Source organism: Phasianus colchicus, chromosome 19 (assembly GCF_987193195.1).
Source record: "Phasianus colchicus chromosome 19, bPhaCol1.hap1.1, whole genome shotgun sequence".
In the NCBI taxonomy this organism is placed as follows: Eukaryota; Metazoa; Chordata; class Aves; order Galliformes; family Phasianidae; genus Phasianus; species Phasianus colchicus.
The window spans coordinates 5,696,632-5,710,075 of NC_143454.1; the positions used below are offsets into that span (position 1 = coordinate 5,696,632).

Consider the following 13,444-nt stretch of genomic DNA (forward strand, 5'->3'; position numbering starts at 1 on the left):
CAGTGCATCCAGATTACAGGCTGCAGCTGGGGAGAAATAAACATCTCATCTTTGCCCTGCTGTTTATCAACCCGCTGCAGAGCCTGGTATCAGGTCAGAACCTGTAATTTCATTAACTTTATCACTGCTACACGCTTGTTGCTAGATGTCATTATTCAGCACACTGCTCCCGTGTTTGTTTGCACTGCGCCAGCTGCAGCGCATCGCCTGAGCAGGCAGGGGGACATTTGGTGCTGCGTGTTTGCACCGGGTGCACCCACGCTTGGCACAGCACATATCTGTGCTGCAGATCCACCGGGTGCTCCCCACCCATCCCGCAGGGTTGTAACATCACAGAGTTGTCCATCCAACAGGGAGCACAGCACTCCTCTGCGTGGCAAGGGCAACTGAGCCCACAGCTCACAGCGTGCAGGAATCCCAATGGATGGGAAGCACCAGCACCTGCAAATCAATCACTGCCCGGCACGTGGGAGAAGTGAGAGGCACAGGCAGGTGAGGGCGAGCCGAGGCACTCCATCTTCATTGCATTTGCCATCCCTGGTAATTAACGTCGGGAACTGACACTTGAAAGAGTCTTTGGTGACAGCCCCAGCAATGATAGCATTTGGAGCCTGCTGACAAGTCCCAGCTGATGTCTTATCACCACGTTACGCACCACACGCAGCTTCTCCCTTGGGCACTGCCAGGCTCACAGGCACAGCTCTGCAGCCAAACCTGCTGCACCCATACAAATGCAGCCCCGGGCCAGGCTCCAGCTGGGACTTGCCACAGTTCTCCCTTGCCACATCCATCTCAAAACCACCTGTGAAACTGTGCCTCAACAGCCCTGATTTCCCCCTGGGGATCGCTGGGCACATGTTATCTGCAACGTCCCACCTGCACATCCCCAGGGAAGCCCAGCTGCACCCACTGCCTGCTGGCAGGCAGCACATCCATGGCACGTCTGACACATCCTGAGTTTGTGCAGCTCCCAGGCACGTGCAAAGCAGCTGGAGGGCTGAGTACAAAGCATATGAATAGCACCACAGAGGGGTTGGGTTGGAAGAGAACTTAAATATCACCCAGTCCCAACCCCTGCCATGGACTGTCTGACCCCCAGCTCAGGCTGCCCAGGGCCCATCCACAGCCTTGGGTACCTCCAGGGATGGCACCCACTGCTCAGGGCAGCAGTGCCAGGGCCTCACCACCCCCTGAGTAAAACATTTCCTCCCAACATCTCACTTAAATCTCTCCTCAAGTCCAGCTATAATGCATGATGTCCTGATGGGAGAACTCAGCACTGCATGGATAGCAGCAGGCCTAGGGCAGCCTGTCCCAGCCTACAGCCCTGGTTTGGGTCTTCTGCATACAGCACAAGAATTACTTTATTGCCAATTCCTGAAGACCTGAGATAGTTTAATATTCTGCCCTAGATCTTGTTTACTATTATGTTTTGAAGAGCACTGAAATGCAGTTACTGCTGTCTCCCCCACTCACACAACTCTAAATAATTTATAGAAAAGCAAAACAAAGAAAAGAATATGAAAGAATAAAAGAGGCAGCTCGGTTACAGTACATGAAGGCCTTCATTTGTTCGCTCTCACCGTGCAGAGGGTTGGGGGAGCACCTCTTAACCCCATGAGCCAATGAGAGCCACAAAGGAGGACACCAACAGGGATGCCCCGAGCAGTGCGTGAGGACAGCAGGAGGATCCCTGGGTTGCTGGAGCTATGATAACCATCACTGCTGTAACAGCTCTGCCTGGAAGATGAAGGGGGAAAGAGCTGTAAGGAGCAGCCTCCAATGCCACGTGCGCAGGGCTGCTTTCCAGGAGCCAAGCTCTGGGGTCCCTGTCCCCATCTCTGCTTCCTACTGGGGACAGCACAGGAGCAGGACACGCTCCCAAGGATGGATGCACGCTGTGAGCAGAAAGCAGAAACCCCTCCCCACGCCCATCCCCACTCCTGCTGCAGTCGCTCAGCAATTAGCACCAACGCGCTTCGCTTTTGTTTATTCCAACGCATTTCACCACGTTGCAGGTTAACTACATCAAACTGCTGAGATTTCAATAATGAGATTTCAATAAGCAGAGGTGGGCGATACACTTTCCCAGAGACAGACTTTAAAAAAGCAAGCAATCAAATGTGCATTAGCCCAGACACGCTGGGGAAAGCACTGCTCTTCTCCAGGCAGGAGTCCATGGCACACAGCTCCCTGTCTGTCCTGCTGCACCCAACCCCAGCACCACACTGCCTTACCTGTGGGGGAAGCTCCAACCCATCCCAGCACCCTAAGAACTCCAGGATCACTGTCTGACGGCTCATAGAATAAAACACAGGGAATGTTTTGGTGCCCCTGGAAAACACAGCGCTGTGGAGCAGCTCTCTGAGGTGCAGCATTGCTCAGCAGGGCCCCACTGACATGTTCTATGCTGGAATTGATGCACTACCTGACAGCGAGGCAATGAGCATTTCTGCCACCTAGAGAATAAAGCCCAGGCTGATTGATGCCCATGTGCCAGTGCTCACCTACAGCAAGAAGTCAGCAGGGATCCCAGCATCCCCAAGCTGCTTGGAAGCCTGGAGCACAGACTGAATAGGAACAAATGCTCATCAGCACTGCTGGAGTAGTGGGACTGACAGTGGGACTGACATTCTGCATAAACCCATGGCAAAAGAGCAACTCTCCTTGGTGGGGAAATGCTCCTCCTGCTCCCTAGCAAACTCCTCATTTCTGTGTGCTTCCAGAAGTCACAGTGTCAATGAGACAGACAGTGGGATCGAGGGCACCCTCAGCAAGTTTGCTGATGTCACCAAGTGGAGTTGTGTGTAATAGTTGATACAATGGAAGGGATGCCATCCACAGGGACATGGACAGCATGAAAAGTGAGCCCACAGGAACCTAACGAGGCTCGACAAGGCCAAGTGTGAGGTGCTGCACGTGGGTTGGGGCAATCCAAGATACGGGAACAGTCTGGAGAAGAGAAGGCTTTAGGGAGACCTCACTGCAGCCTTCTAGTGCTTGAAGGGAGATTATAAGCAGGAGGGAGAACGGCTGTTTATGAGGGTAGACAGTGATAGGACAAGGAGGAAGGGCTTTAAACTAAAAGAGGGGAGATTTAAGTGAGATGTCAGGAGGAAACGTTTTACTCAGAGGGCGGTGAGGCCCTGGCACTGCTGCTCAGAGCTGTGGGTGCCCATCCCTGGAGGTGCCCAAGGCTGTGGATGGGGCTCTGGGCAGCCAGCGCTGGGGGGGTAGCCTGAGCTGAGGGGCAGGGATGAGAGCTGGGGGGGCTGTAAGGTCCCTTCCAACCCAACCATTCTACGGTTTTATGGAATCAGCTGGAAGACGAAAGCTCAGGACAAAACAGCAGCTCCAGGACCCCCTCATCAGGAAGCCCCACGCAGCTCAGACGCTCTGAGGGCACAGGGTGAGGAGAAGACCGTGAAGAACAGCCACCAACCTTTCTTCTCGTAGTCGGGCTTCTCCTCCCCGCCCCGGCCCAGGCTCTCCAGCGTCCGCGTCACCTGGCTGCCAAACTCATCCTCCCTGGTGCTGGGTTCTGCCCGCTGCGGCGTCTCCTCCTCCTCCTCATCCTCGTAGTCATCCAGGATGGGGGTCTCGCGGATGGGCACGCCGATGACCGAGTTGTGGGCCTGCAGGCGAGAGTTGCGGAAGCTCTCTCGGGCCTGGGGGCCCAGCAGCACCGAGGGGATGTAGTGGATCTCGTGGGTGGCCTCGGTGCTGGCACTCTTCTGCGGGATGCGGCGGCGCTTGTGCCAGCGGCGCTGGGCGTACAGGGCCACCGTGAAGACCAAGAGGAGCAGGAGCAGAGCGATCAGCCCCCCCTGTGGGACAGCAGAGAGACACGTCAGCAGACACAGCGATGGGTGAGGAGCAGCATTCACCAGCGCCCGCTCTCCGCTTACACAGAATCCTTTCATCGACACAGCCCAACCTCCAGGCAGGGTCCTGGAGGAGATCCTTAACACCACAGTGACATCCCCAGCTCAGCTCTGCCCGCTCCGGGAACTCTTTCCTCATCCCCTTGGTTCTATGAGGCAATGTATGTACAAAACCGAGCCAGCCTGCTCTGCACAAAGAGATGGGAAAGGATCTCCCATCCGCATCTCACTGCTTAGGAGACAAAAAAATCATTAAAACAACCCAGCAACCAACAAGGGAGCCATAAAGTCTCTGCAGAGATACAGCATTTTGTGCAAAAGACCATGTACCAAATGGCACCATCCAACTGCCACCCTCCAGGGCACAGAGAACCAAAGCCACTCATCGTTCCCAGAGCCAGCCCTCCTCCTTCCCTGAGAACTGGAGGATGAGGCCACCCAGCAGCATTGGCAGGCCATGGAGCAGGGCCCCTGCATGGCTCCTCTGGATCCTGCTGCTCTGAGGAGCATCTCACAGCTGCATCCTGCACCCAAACCCTCAGCTCTCCGAAACAACTGTGATCTCATCAATCGTGTTAGAATTATTTAAAGACTTCTCTCTTGCTCACATGCTTAGGGAGCTTTGCTGGAGTCACCCTCACAGCAGAGTGCAACCCTCCATGCCAACCCTTTGGGTGAATTGCTGTGGTTACATGCATGGGCACAACACACCCTATCCCAGATCACAACCCTCAATGCCAAGCTCTCTCTTCCCACACCTCCTAATTACATGAGCCAGCATCGTGCCCAGGTGGCCAAGAAAGCCAATGGCTTTGGCCAAAGTCAGCAATAGGTCAGCCAGCAGAACAGGGAGGTGATTGTCCCTGTGCACTGACACTGGTGGGACTGCATCTCAAATGCTGTGTTCAGTTCTGGGCCTTTTACTACAAGAAGAACAGCAAGGCTCTGGAGTGTTCAGGTTGGATATTAGGAAACACTGCATCTCAGAAAGAGCAGTCAGGTTTTGGAACAAGCTCTGCAGGGAGGCAGTAGGGTCACCATCCCTAGAAGTGTTCAACACACTTGGAGATGTGGCAGTGAGGGACGTGGTCAGAGGGCATGGTGGGGGTGGGCTGGGGTTGGACATGGTGATTTTAGAAAAGATCTTAGATCTCTTCCAACTTACATGATTCTATGATTCTATGATCAAAATCATAGATCATTACCTAAAAGCACAAACTTCCTTCATGCCAGTGTCTCCATGGAAGTGGCCTTCTCATCCATGGGGCAGCCCTGTCTGCTCTGGAGGCTGACACAAACACAGCAGGAGCTGTGCATTCCCCCCACCTTGGACTCCTCCATCTCTCTGCAGCACCAAAGCAACGTTACCCCACGGCAGAAGAGCAAAGCACATAAATCAGGAGCAGTGTGAGCAATTGATGCTTTGCAGCGTGACGTGCAGCAGCTGGGGCAGGGCAGGCATCTGTTTGGCACAAAGAATGCCATAGCTGGGAACTTTACAGAGCATGCAAGAGCAGTGTGACGGCGTGCAAATATTTCTTCTGCACACAATACAAAGCACTGCGCCGTGCAGAGAGAGGATCATCTGTAAAGAGGCGGCGTGGGAAGGGAGTGTGCTGGGGATGGAGCTGAGGGGATGCAGGGGGATGGTGTTGGCGATGGCATCTTGGGGCAGAAAGGGCAGTACTGCAGGAGGATCCTGCTGCTCTGCCCTCTGCCTCCACTGACTGACACCAATGGGAGCCTGGCTGGAGGATTTGGGATGACATTGCTTAGCTTGACTTTCCCAATGGGAAATGGCTTGCAAATGGGATGGAGCGGGGCTCTGCCCCACCACTCGCTGCCCCATGCTCAGCCTCACGGCCCTGCTGGGTGGCTCTGAGTCAGCTCCACGTGCCCAGGAGCTGTGCCAATCCCTGGCGTTCAGCAGCAGCTCAGTTTCATGCTCTCCCCACATCTCTGACCCCGCATCACAGCCGCCTGTTGGAGCGCCGTGCACACGCAGGGAGAGCTTCCCGGGGAAAGAAAAGTCAAACTTAGGAGGTATTCAAACCAGCCTCATTTTAATCTATTTTTCATGTTAAACTATCCAACTGAGGGAGCGGGAGAGAGAAAGGGGAAGGAAGGGATAATATGAGAAATGTTTTATTTGACAATGTGTCATTCGGAAACTGATTATTTCTGTCTCAGAGCTTTTTAATATTCCCAAACAATGGCCGAGCCGCGAGGGGATTTGGTATGCTAAGGCTGGATTTATAATACTCTGTTCTGCAGTGATAAGAACATGGGCCTTTAATCCTGTGAGCTGTGAACATGCATATTCTCCTGCGTAATGTCCTTCCTCCCCACTGCTCTCCCAAGAACCCCGGGTTGCATGCAGCTGTGACCCCCCGGACACTGTGGGGACATGGACACATCCCAGGTGTACACAGCAAGGAGGAGAATGGGGTTGGTCCTGCTAAGGATGTGGCACGAGGAAGGAGAGGGCACGGGCAGCACTGCAAAACTGTGGGGTCAAACACAGGAATAAGGCTCAGGTGAAGCTGGAAAGCAGCAAGGGTGTGATTTATATGGTAAGCACCAAAGGAAAGCTGCTGAGGGAAGCCACCTGCAGACCCTGCCAAGTCACAGAGTCATTATGGTTGGAACAGATCTCTAAGATCATCTAGCCCAGCCACCAACCCGTCCCACCATGCCCACCGACCGCATCCCTCAGTGCCACATCTCCACGTGTGCTGAACACCTCCAGGGATGGTTGACTCCACCACTCTCTGGTTCTGCTTTTATAAATGATGTGGGCTGCAGAACTGCTGACTGCAGGGCAGTGAGCTGCCACGGACCTTCCCACAGTGCTGAGCACCCCTTCATCAGTGAGAGCCCCTCCAAGCACTGCCCCAAACCAACTCCTGACCCCAAACAGGGGCTGTGCTGTGAGCCAAGTGATGGCCATGCAGTTTTTCCAAGCTCTCCATACTGTAGTTTTTCCTTTCTTCCCTTTCTGGCAGTACAGGTAATTAAACACTAGAATAATTTACCACGGGTTGTAGTGGATTATCCATCACTGTCAATTTTTATTTTTACTTTTTTTTAATATCAATGCTGGATGCTTTCAGAAAAGTTACGCTTTACTCCAGTGAGAAATAAAAGGCTACAGGGAAGTCCTGAGGTCCAAGAAGATCCCACAGCCCCTTCTGGTCCTTCAATCTGTCCCTGGAGGTGTTCAAGACCAGGTTGGATGGGGCCCTGGGCAGCCTGCTTTACTACCAGATCTGGAGGTTGGTGACCCTGCCTCTGCCAGGGGGGTTGCAACTTGATGATCCTTGGGGTCCCTTCCAACCCAAGCCATTCTATGACTCAATGATCTCCTCACTTTGTCCTTCCTATTTTCATCACGAGTTATGCAGCCCTCCAGCACCTCATGTCTCTTCCAGCCTTTTCACCCCGTTCCAGCTCAATGCAGATGCACCAAAGCGGGGAGGATTCTGCAGCACTGACCAACCTCACACCTGGATGCCCAAACCTCTCCTGGCCCAAAGCAGCTTCAAGGATCAGGTGCAGCAAACATTTGCATCAGGTTTTTGCCGAGCTGTAATTCAAACCAACAGATTTCTAATGAATTAACTCAAAGTGATGGCGAACTGCAGGATGGAGACCCTGTGAACATCATTCCACCAGGCAGAGGCTCGTGCTCCCTCAGGACCCCCAGTCCCCTCAAACTCAGTGTATGCAGCACAGCCTGTGATCAGAAACTCCCCATCCCACTGGTGCCAGGGGAGGCTCACGTTGGATACGAGGCAACATTTCTTCTCAGAAATGTGGTGATGCACTGGTACAAACTGCCTGGGGAGTGGTGGGATCACCACCCCAAAGGTGTGATCAGTGGGCATGGGGAATATTGGTGGGAGATGGACAGTTGGACTGGATGATCTCACAGGTCTTTTCCACCCCCAGTGACTCCACGTTTCCATGGCACAGGTCAGTGCAGGATCTGGCCCTGGTGCTCCCGCAGCATCGCTCTGCCAGCCCATGCATCTCTGCACGCTGCTTGCTATGCTGTACATAAGCACATTGGGCATAAATCTAATAGCACACACAGTCCTGCAAAGCATCGCAGAGGTACAAGAGATGAGAGTTACAGTTGCTGTGGGAACCATAACTTTAAAATCTCTGACTCTTCCACATTAAAAAAAAAAAGAGTCAGAAAAAAGTCACATTTCCATATAATTTTACTTTTTTTTTTTTTTTTTCCAAGCCACACTGAATTTTGTTTTGCAGTTCCATTCGGGAACAGAAACAAAAAGAAGGAGTGGAGCTGCCAATCAGCTCAGGCACACGGGGGACGTTCCAGTGCTGGCAGTTGGAATGCTCTCCCCAGCAATGCCCCAATGGCACCGCACGCCTGCGTGCCCCACGCCTGGATAACAACTCCAAATGACTCCTAATCCATTTTTATCATGTAAAAAAGGCATTTATTTCCAGCGAGCCAAAAGAGGAGGGCTGTAGGTGATTTTATTAAGCACCTGATTGCCAGCTCTTCCTAACACTTGAGTGCAGATTGCATAAATTGTGGTTTTAATGCGCTCTAAACGGCTCACCTAGCTGGGCTGACCTGCTAACCCGGGGCCTGCCCTCGGAGAGGGAAGATTTTAAAATGCATGAGATCTTGCGTTTCCCTAACGCAGGCAGATTGAGCAAATCGCTGAGAAACACAAAGGCTCGGAGCTCCCCAGCCCCAGCCCTTTCCCTGCTGAGTGATGCTCACGAGCTCCTCCCGCTCAGCTCACTGAGACCTGCTCAGTGAATTGCGTTTTAGTCAGATTATAAAGCGGAGGGGAAAAAGCCACTTGAGCTAAGGATCAATGGGAAAGCTTTTAAAGGAAGGGCCACCACATCTCCTGAGCTAAGGGGTCATCCTGTGGGCTTCTTCCAGCATTGTGTCCTGGGCTGCTGGGAGACCATATGGCACATCCCAACTCTTGGCAGAGCACCTGGATAACGGGCCAGTCAGGGTGTGCTGCTTCCTGCTTTCAGCTGGCCTGTGCTGGCACCCGGCCCACAGCAGGGGTATGGACTGGATGGGCTTTAAGGTTCAGGTTGGATATTAGGAAATATTTCTTCTCTGATAGAGCGATAACGCACTGGCACAGCTGCCCAGGGAGTGATGGAGTGACTGTCCCTGGAGGGGTTCCAGAACCACGGGGATGTGGCACTGAGGGATGTGGTCAGTAGGTGTGGTGGGGTGGCTTGGGGTTGGACTTGGTGATCTTAGAGGTCATTTCCAACCTTAACGACTCGGTGACCCAGTGACTCTGATTCCAACCCAAGCCATTCTGCTATCCTATGATTTTACTGCACCCAAGCTTCAACTGCTGCTCCCACAGCTTCTGCCCAAGCATGTGCCTTCTCCTGCTGAAAAAACCACACAGCACTGTGGCACCTGATGGAGAATCACAGAATCATAGAATGGCTTGAATTGGAAGAGACCCCAAGGATCCAACTCCCCAGTTCCAACTCCCCTGGCACAGGCAGGGCCAACCAACCTCCAGATCTGGCACTAGACCAGGCTGCCCAGGGCCCCATTCAATTCAGTCTTGAACACCTCCAGGGACACCCACAGCCTCTCTGTGCAATTTGTTCCAGCACCCCACCACTCTCTCTGTGAAGAACTTCCCCCAGACATCCAATCTAAACCTTCCCTCCTTGAGCCTAAGAAAAGAGAAACCAGTCCCAATGCACCAATGCACAGCAAATGGCTTGGAGTGGTGCAAGAGAGGAGGGATGTGGGCAAGCTCGCCCATCCTTTAGGAGCCATGCAGCAAACCCTGGCTGCTTCCAGCCCCCCTGCATGGCCACCCAACCCTCAGCATCCCCCCTGCTCACAGCTCCTACCACCCACACTGCCACCCCTCCAACCAAACCCTGCACTGAGCCCTCGCACGACTCGGATTATTACAACATCTACCAGCAGAGCATTTGCTAGCAAGTGATGGAATATAATTAAAAGTAAAGAACACTTGTCAGATAAATGAGTACCATGTACCACTGCTGCAAACAGCGCCTTTTTTGTTTTTGTAATAATTGTGTTTATCCACTTCCCACTCATTTACAAAAAAAAACGCGGTTAATTCTCGCTGGATCTCACAACCATTAGTGCGAATTAATACCGTTCCCACTGTATATTCTGCATATATTAAAAAAAATTAATCTAATAAGAGATGCACATCTCCGGATGAGGGAACATTAACACAACTCACATTGTGCCTCCAGCTTCCAAGTGCCTGTGAGTGGCACGTTACAACAGCTCTTCTGCTCAATTAGCCAGCCAGCTCCGTGGGGCTGCCAGCTCCTGCACACTCGTCCAGAGAAGGTAGCAAAGAAGAGGGAAAAATTCAGCATCACAGAGCAGGGTTACAGTGGAGGACCTCTTAGAATCACTGCTATTTGTATCCTGAGAGATCCATCAGCAATGGGGAAGGGGAGCTGGGATGCGCCCTGCACTTGGTGGCCCAGCACCGTGCCTTGGGTCCCCACTGCCTCCAAGTGCATTGCATTGGGGCACGCTGTCACTTCTCCCCATACATGGGACAAAGCAAGGAGACATGGGAGGACTGTGAAAGATTCTGTGGTTTATTTACGGACATTTGAAAACTTACAGAGCTGAGAGCTGATGGGAAGATGCTTTTGTGTGCATAGGGAAGGAAAGAACGAGCTCCCTTCGCTGCCCGTGGGGTTTGTTAAAGGTTTATGACTGAGCCAACAGCTGGCAGCTGCTTTGGGAACGATCCAGCCTATTGTGTAAATATGGTCAGGCAGTTTTCTTTAAGTGCAAATATTTCAGCATAACGAGCATCTTTCTGAACAGAGGCAGCACGAAGCACCGCTCTGCTCCGAGCACCGCCGCTGCTTTGTTGGGAGCTCAGGCACTGCAGGAGGGACACACACCCCACACACAGCACCCACAGCATCCAACTGTGCTCTGCAACTCAGCAAAGGACAAGGCAGGAATCACAGCTCCTGCCCACACCTTTCCCCTGTTCCTACACGCCTCTTCCCCCTATGGGATGCTACAGGAGCTGGGCAGGCACCGAGATGCTTGCATTTGCAAACGGGCTGAGCTCTGAGCAGTGATTTGCTCAACAGGTCTGGATTTAGAGCACCACCATCTGCAAACCTGTTACTATTTCTGAGCCCAAAGCAAGCAAACTTGTTCTGCAGCACAGCTTGGAGGAAGGGACCTGGAGGGACAGCTCACAGACACCCGTCCTAGCTGTGTCCCTGCATCTGAGGGGATGCTCACCAGGGCGAGCTGTCACTTGTGCTCCCATGCAGTGCAGAGCAGTCTTTGCATCCAGCTCTAATTACAGCCACGTCCTTGCGATGAGGAGACAGACCTTTAATTAAGGGAAGCTGGGTTTCAGCCTGCCCAGCGCTGCCTGGGCAGAGACAGCAGCAGAGTGGGGAGGAGGAGAGGCAGCAGCGTGGCTCGAGGACACAGTGACAGCTCTGTCCCTGCCTGCCTTGTGCTGCCAGCACAGTACTGTGCTGCTACAGCTTTGTCCCCACTGTGCCCGGAATTTGGGACAGCACAGCAAAACCACCTCACATCCATCCATCACCTCCCCTTGAGCAGCAGGCACACGCTGAGCTCCATGCCCAACTCCATGGCGCACACTGCCCTGCGCTCCAGGGGAGAATGAGACAATTTGGGGGCTGTGTTGCCCAGCCCTGCTGCAAGCAGGCAGCCAGGCAAAGCTCCACGCTGCAGCCTCTGAGGAAGTGGCCATTTGAAAAGAGGAAAGGATTCATTTCAATTAAACCTGCTCGGCGCTATGAATGAAAGCAATTAATTCTCCCCATCTGAAAGCTGATTAGCCAGGATATCTGGGTAAATGGATAATAACAGGCTCATACCCCCTCCCAGCCCCATGTGCATATTGCTGCTGCTGGCCAGTTTTTGACATAACTGCAGCACCTGTGAAGGAAGGCAGTGCCCATTCAGCCATTGCTGGCACGTGGCAGTGGGTGAAGCAGGATGGGATGCTACGGTGCCAACCCAGAGCATCTCTTTTTCTATCTCCTCTAAATATTTCAACGTCTTCCACACTGCTGGTGGAGTTAATCCCTATTTTGTCACATCTGGCTGCACCTTGATTGCTGTGTTTGGTGTTGGGTCCCACACCACAAGGAAGGCAGAGAGGCCCTGCAGCGTGTCCAGAGACAGGCAGCAGAGCTGGGAGGGGTCTGAGCACAGTGCTATGGGGAGCAGATGAGGGAACAGACAAGCAACAGGGCCCAGCTGCTCTCTGCCCCTGCCCTGCAGCAGGCACAGAGCTGCCCGCACACCGGTACAATTTCTGTTCTGCAGAAGGGCAATGGGAAGAAGCGGATTTATCTTTTTAACATTCCCAGCATCACCTGAGGGCTCCCTTTCCAAAGGACACTTGAGATACAAATCTATGAGATGGCCAAGCAATTGCATCTGGCAATTTACTGTAATAGCCCCGGCGGCACGAGGACAGGAGAGCCCGTCCCAAGAGCAGCAACAGGTGAAGCAACACACTGCTAATGCCCACAGAGAGCAGGGCTGGGCTGCACAGGGGCTTTCACACTCAAGGAAAGGAGGAGCACATCCTGCAGCAGCCAGCTGCATGCAGCCCATTCCATGGGACAAGGACACACACAGCACTGCAGGGAGCACTGGGGCTGTTAAACCCCGGGAGCAAAATATTTATAGGGAGAATATCTCAATCAATCACTTCCAACCACCTGCTTATTTAAATCCGTCCAAACAGTGTAAAATTGCAGTGAAATAGGAGTGAGCTCGAGCTGCAGACAGCGTGCTGGGAGGTGGTGCTGTTTGTCACCACCAGTGCTGTCCTCCTGGGTCAGCTGCAGCCCAACCCCAAACCTCCATCCACCCGCAGGGCCCGGGCAGCAGTGCAGAACAGGATAGGGGAACATCCATCATCGGTGACAGGGGTTTATTAATCCCGCTCGGGGCACAGGGATGGATTTAATGATGTCTCCATATCCATGTCGCTGCAGAGATGCTATGGGAAAGGAATCCTCATCCAGAAAAGCCCTACGGAGATCCATCACTCATTGGAGCATTTCAATGGGTACCGGTGCCATCGATGGGTTGTGAGGTGCATGGATGTGAGGTTGGAGCACTGAGAAAACAATTTCCACTCTCAAAAACAACCCTTCAGTCCTAAACCAGCAAAACCACGTCAGCATAAACCTGACAAACTTGCTTAAAGAAGTGACTTTGAAGTGACACCTGTGAGCTGGCACTGAGCCACCCTGGGGTGAAGCTCCATGTGCACCCGGTGCCAAAGCAGGGGGAGCAGAGGCAGCTCTGCAGGATGGGTCAGTGCAGAGAGAGGCATCGATGAGCACAATCAGCCATGGGTTATCTGCTGCCTGTCTGAAGGTTTTTTGCACTGTCAGGATGTTCTCCTGCACAGATAATCGTTTCAATCTGAAACTCCTCAAAACAAAACCATACAATTAGCAATTCCCAATTAGGAAAGGAAGAAAGAAGCCCAAGACACAATTTA

General features: G+C 52.9%; 1 protein-coding gene across 3 annotated transcripts in view; it reads right to left on the bottom strand.

Moving 5' to 3' along the window:
• ASTN2 (astrotactin 2) overlaps window positions 1-13,444 on the bottom strand; it is a 262,038-nt gene that overhangs the window by 201,511 nt on the left and 47,083 nt on the right. For all 3 annotated transcript variants that reach the window (XM_090121266.1, XM_090121268.1, XM_090121267.1), the window contains exon 3: window positions 3,443-3,827. In XM_090121266.1, coding sequence (XP_089977392.1) covers window positions 3,443-3,827 — 385 coding nt within the window. The remainder of the gene's footprint in view (window positions 1-3,442; window positions 3,828-13,444) is intronic.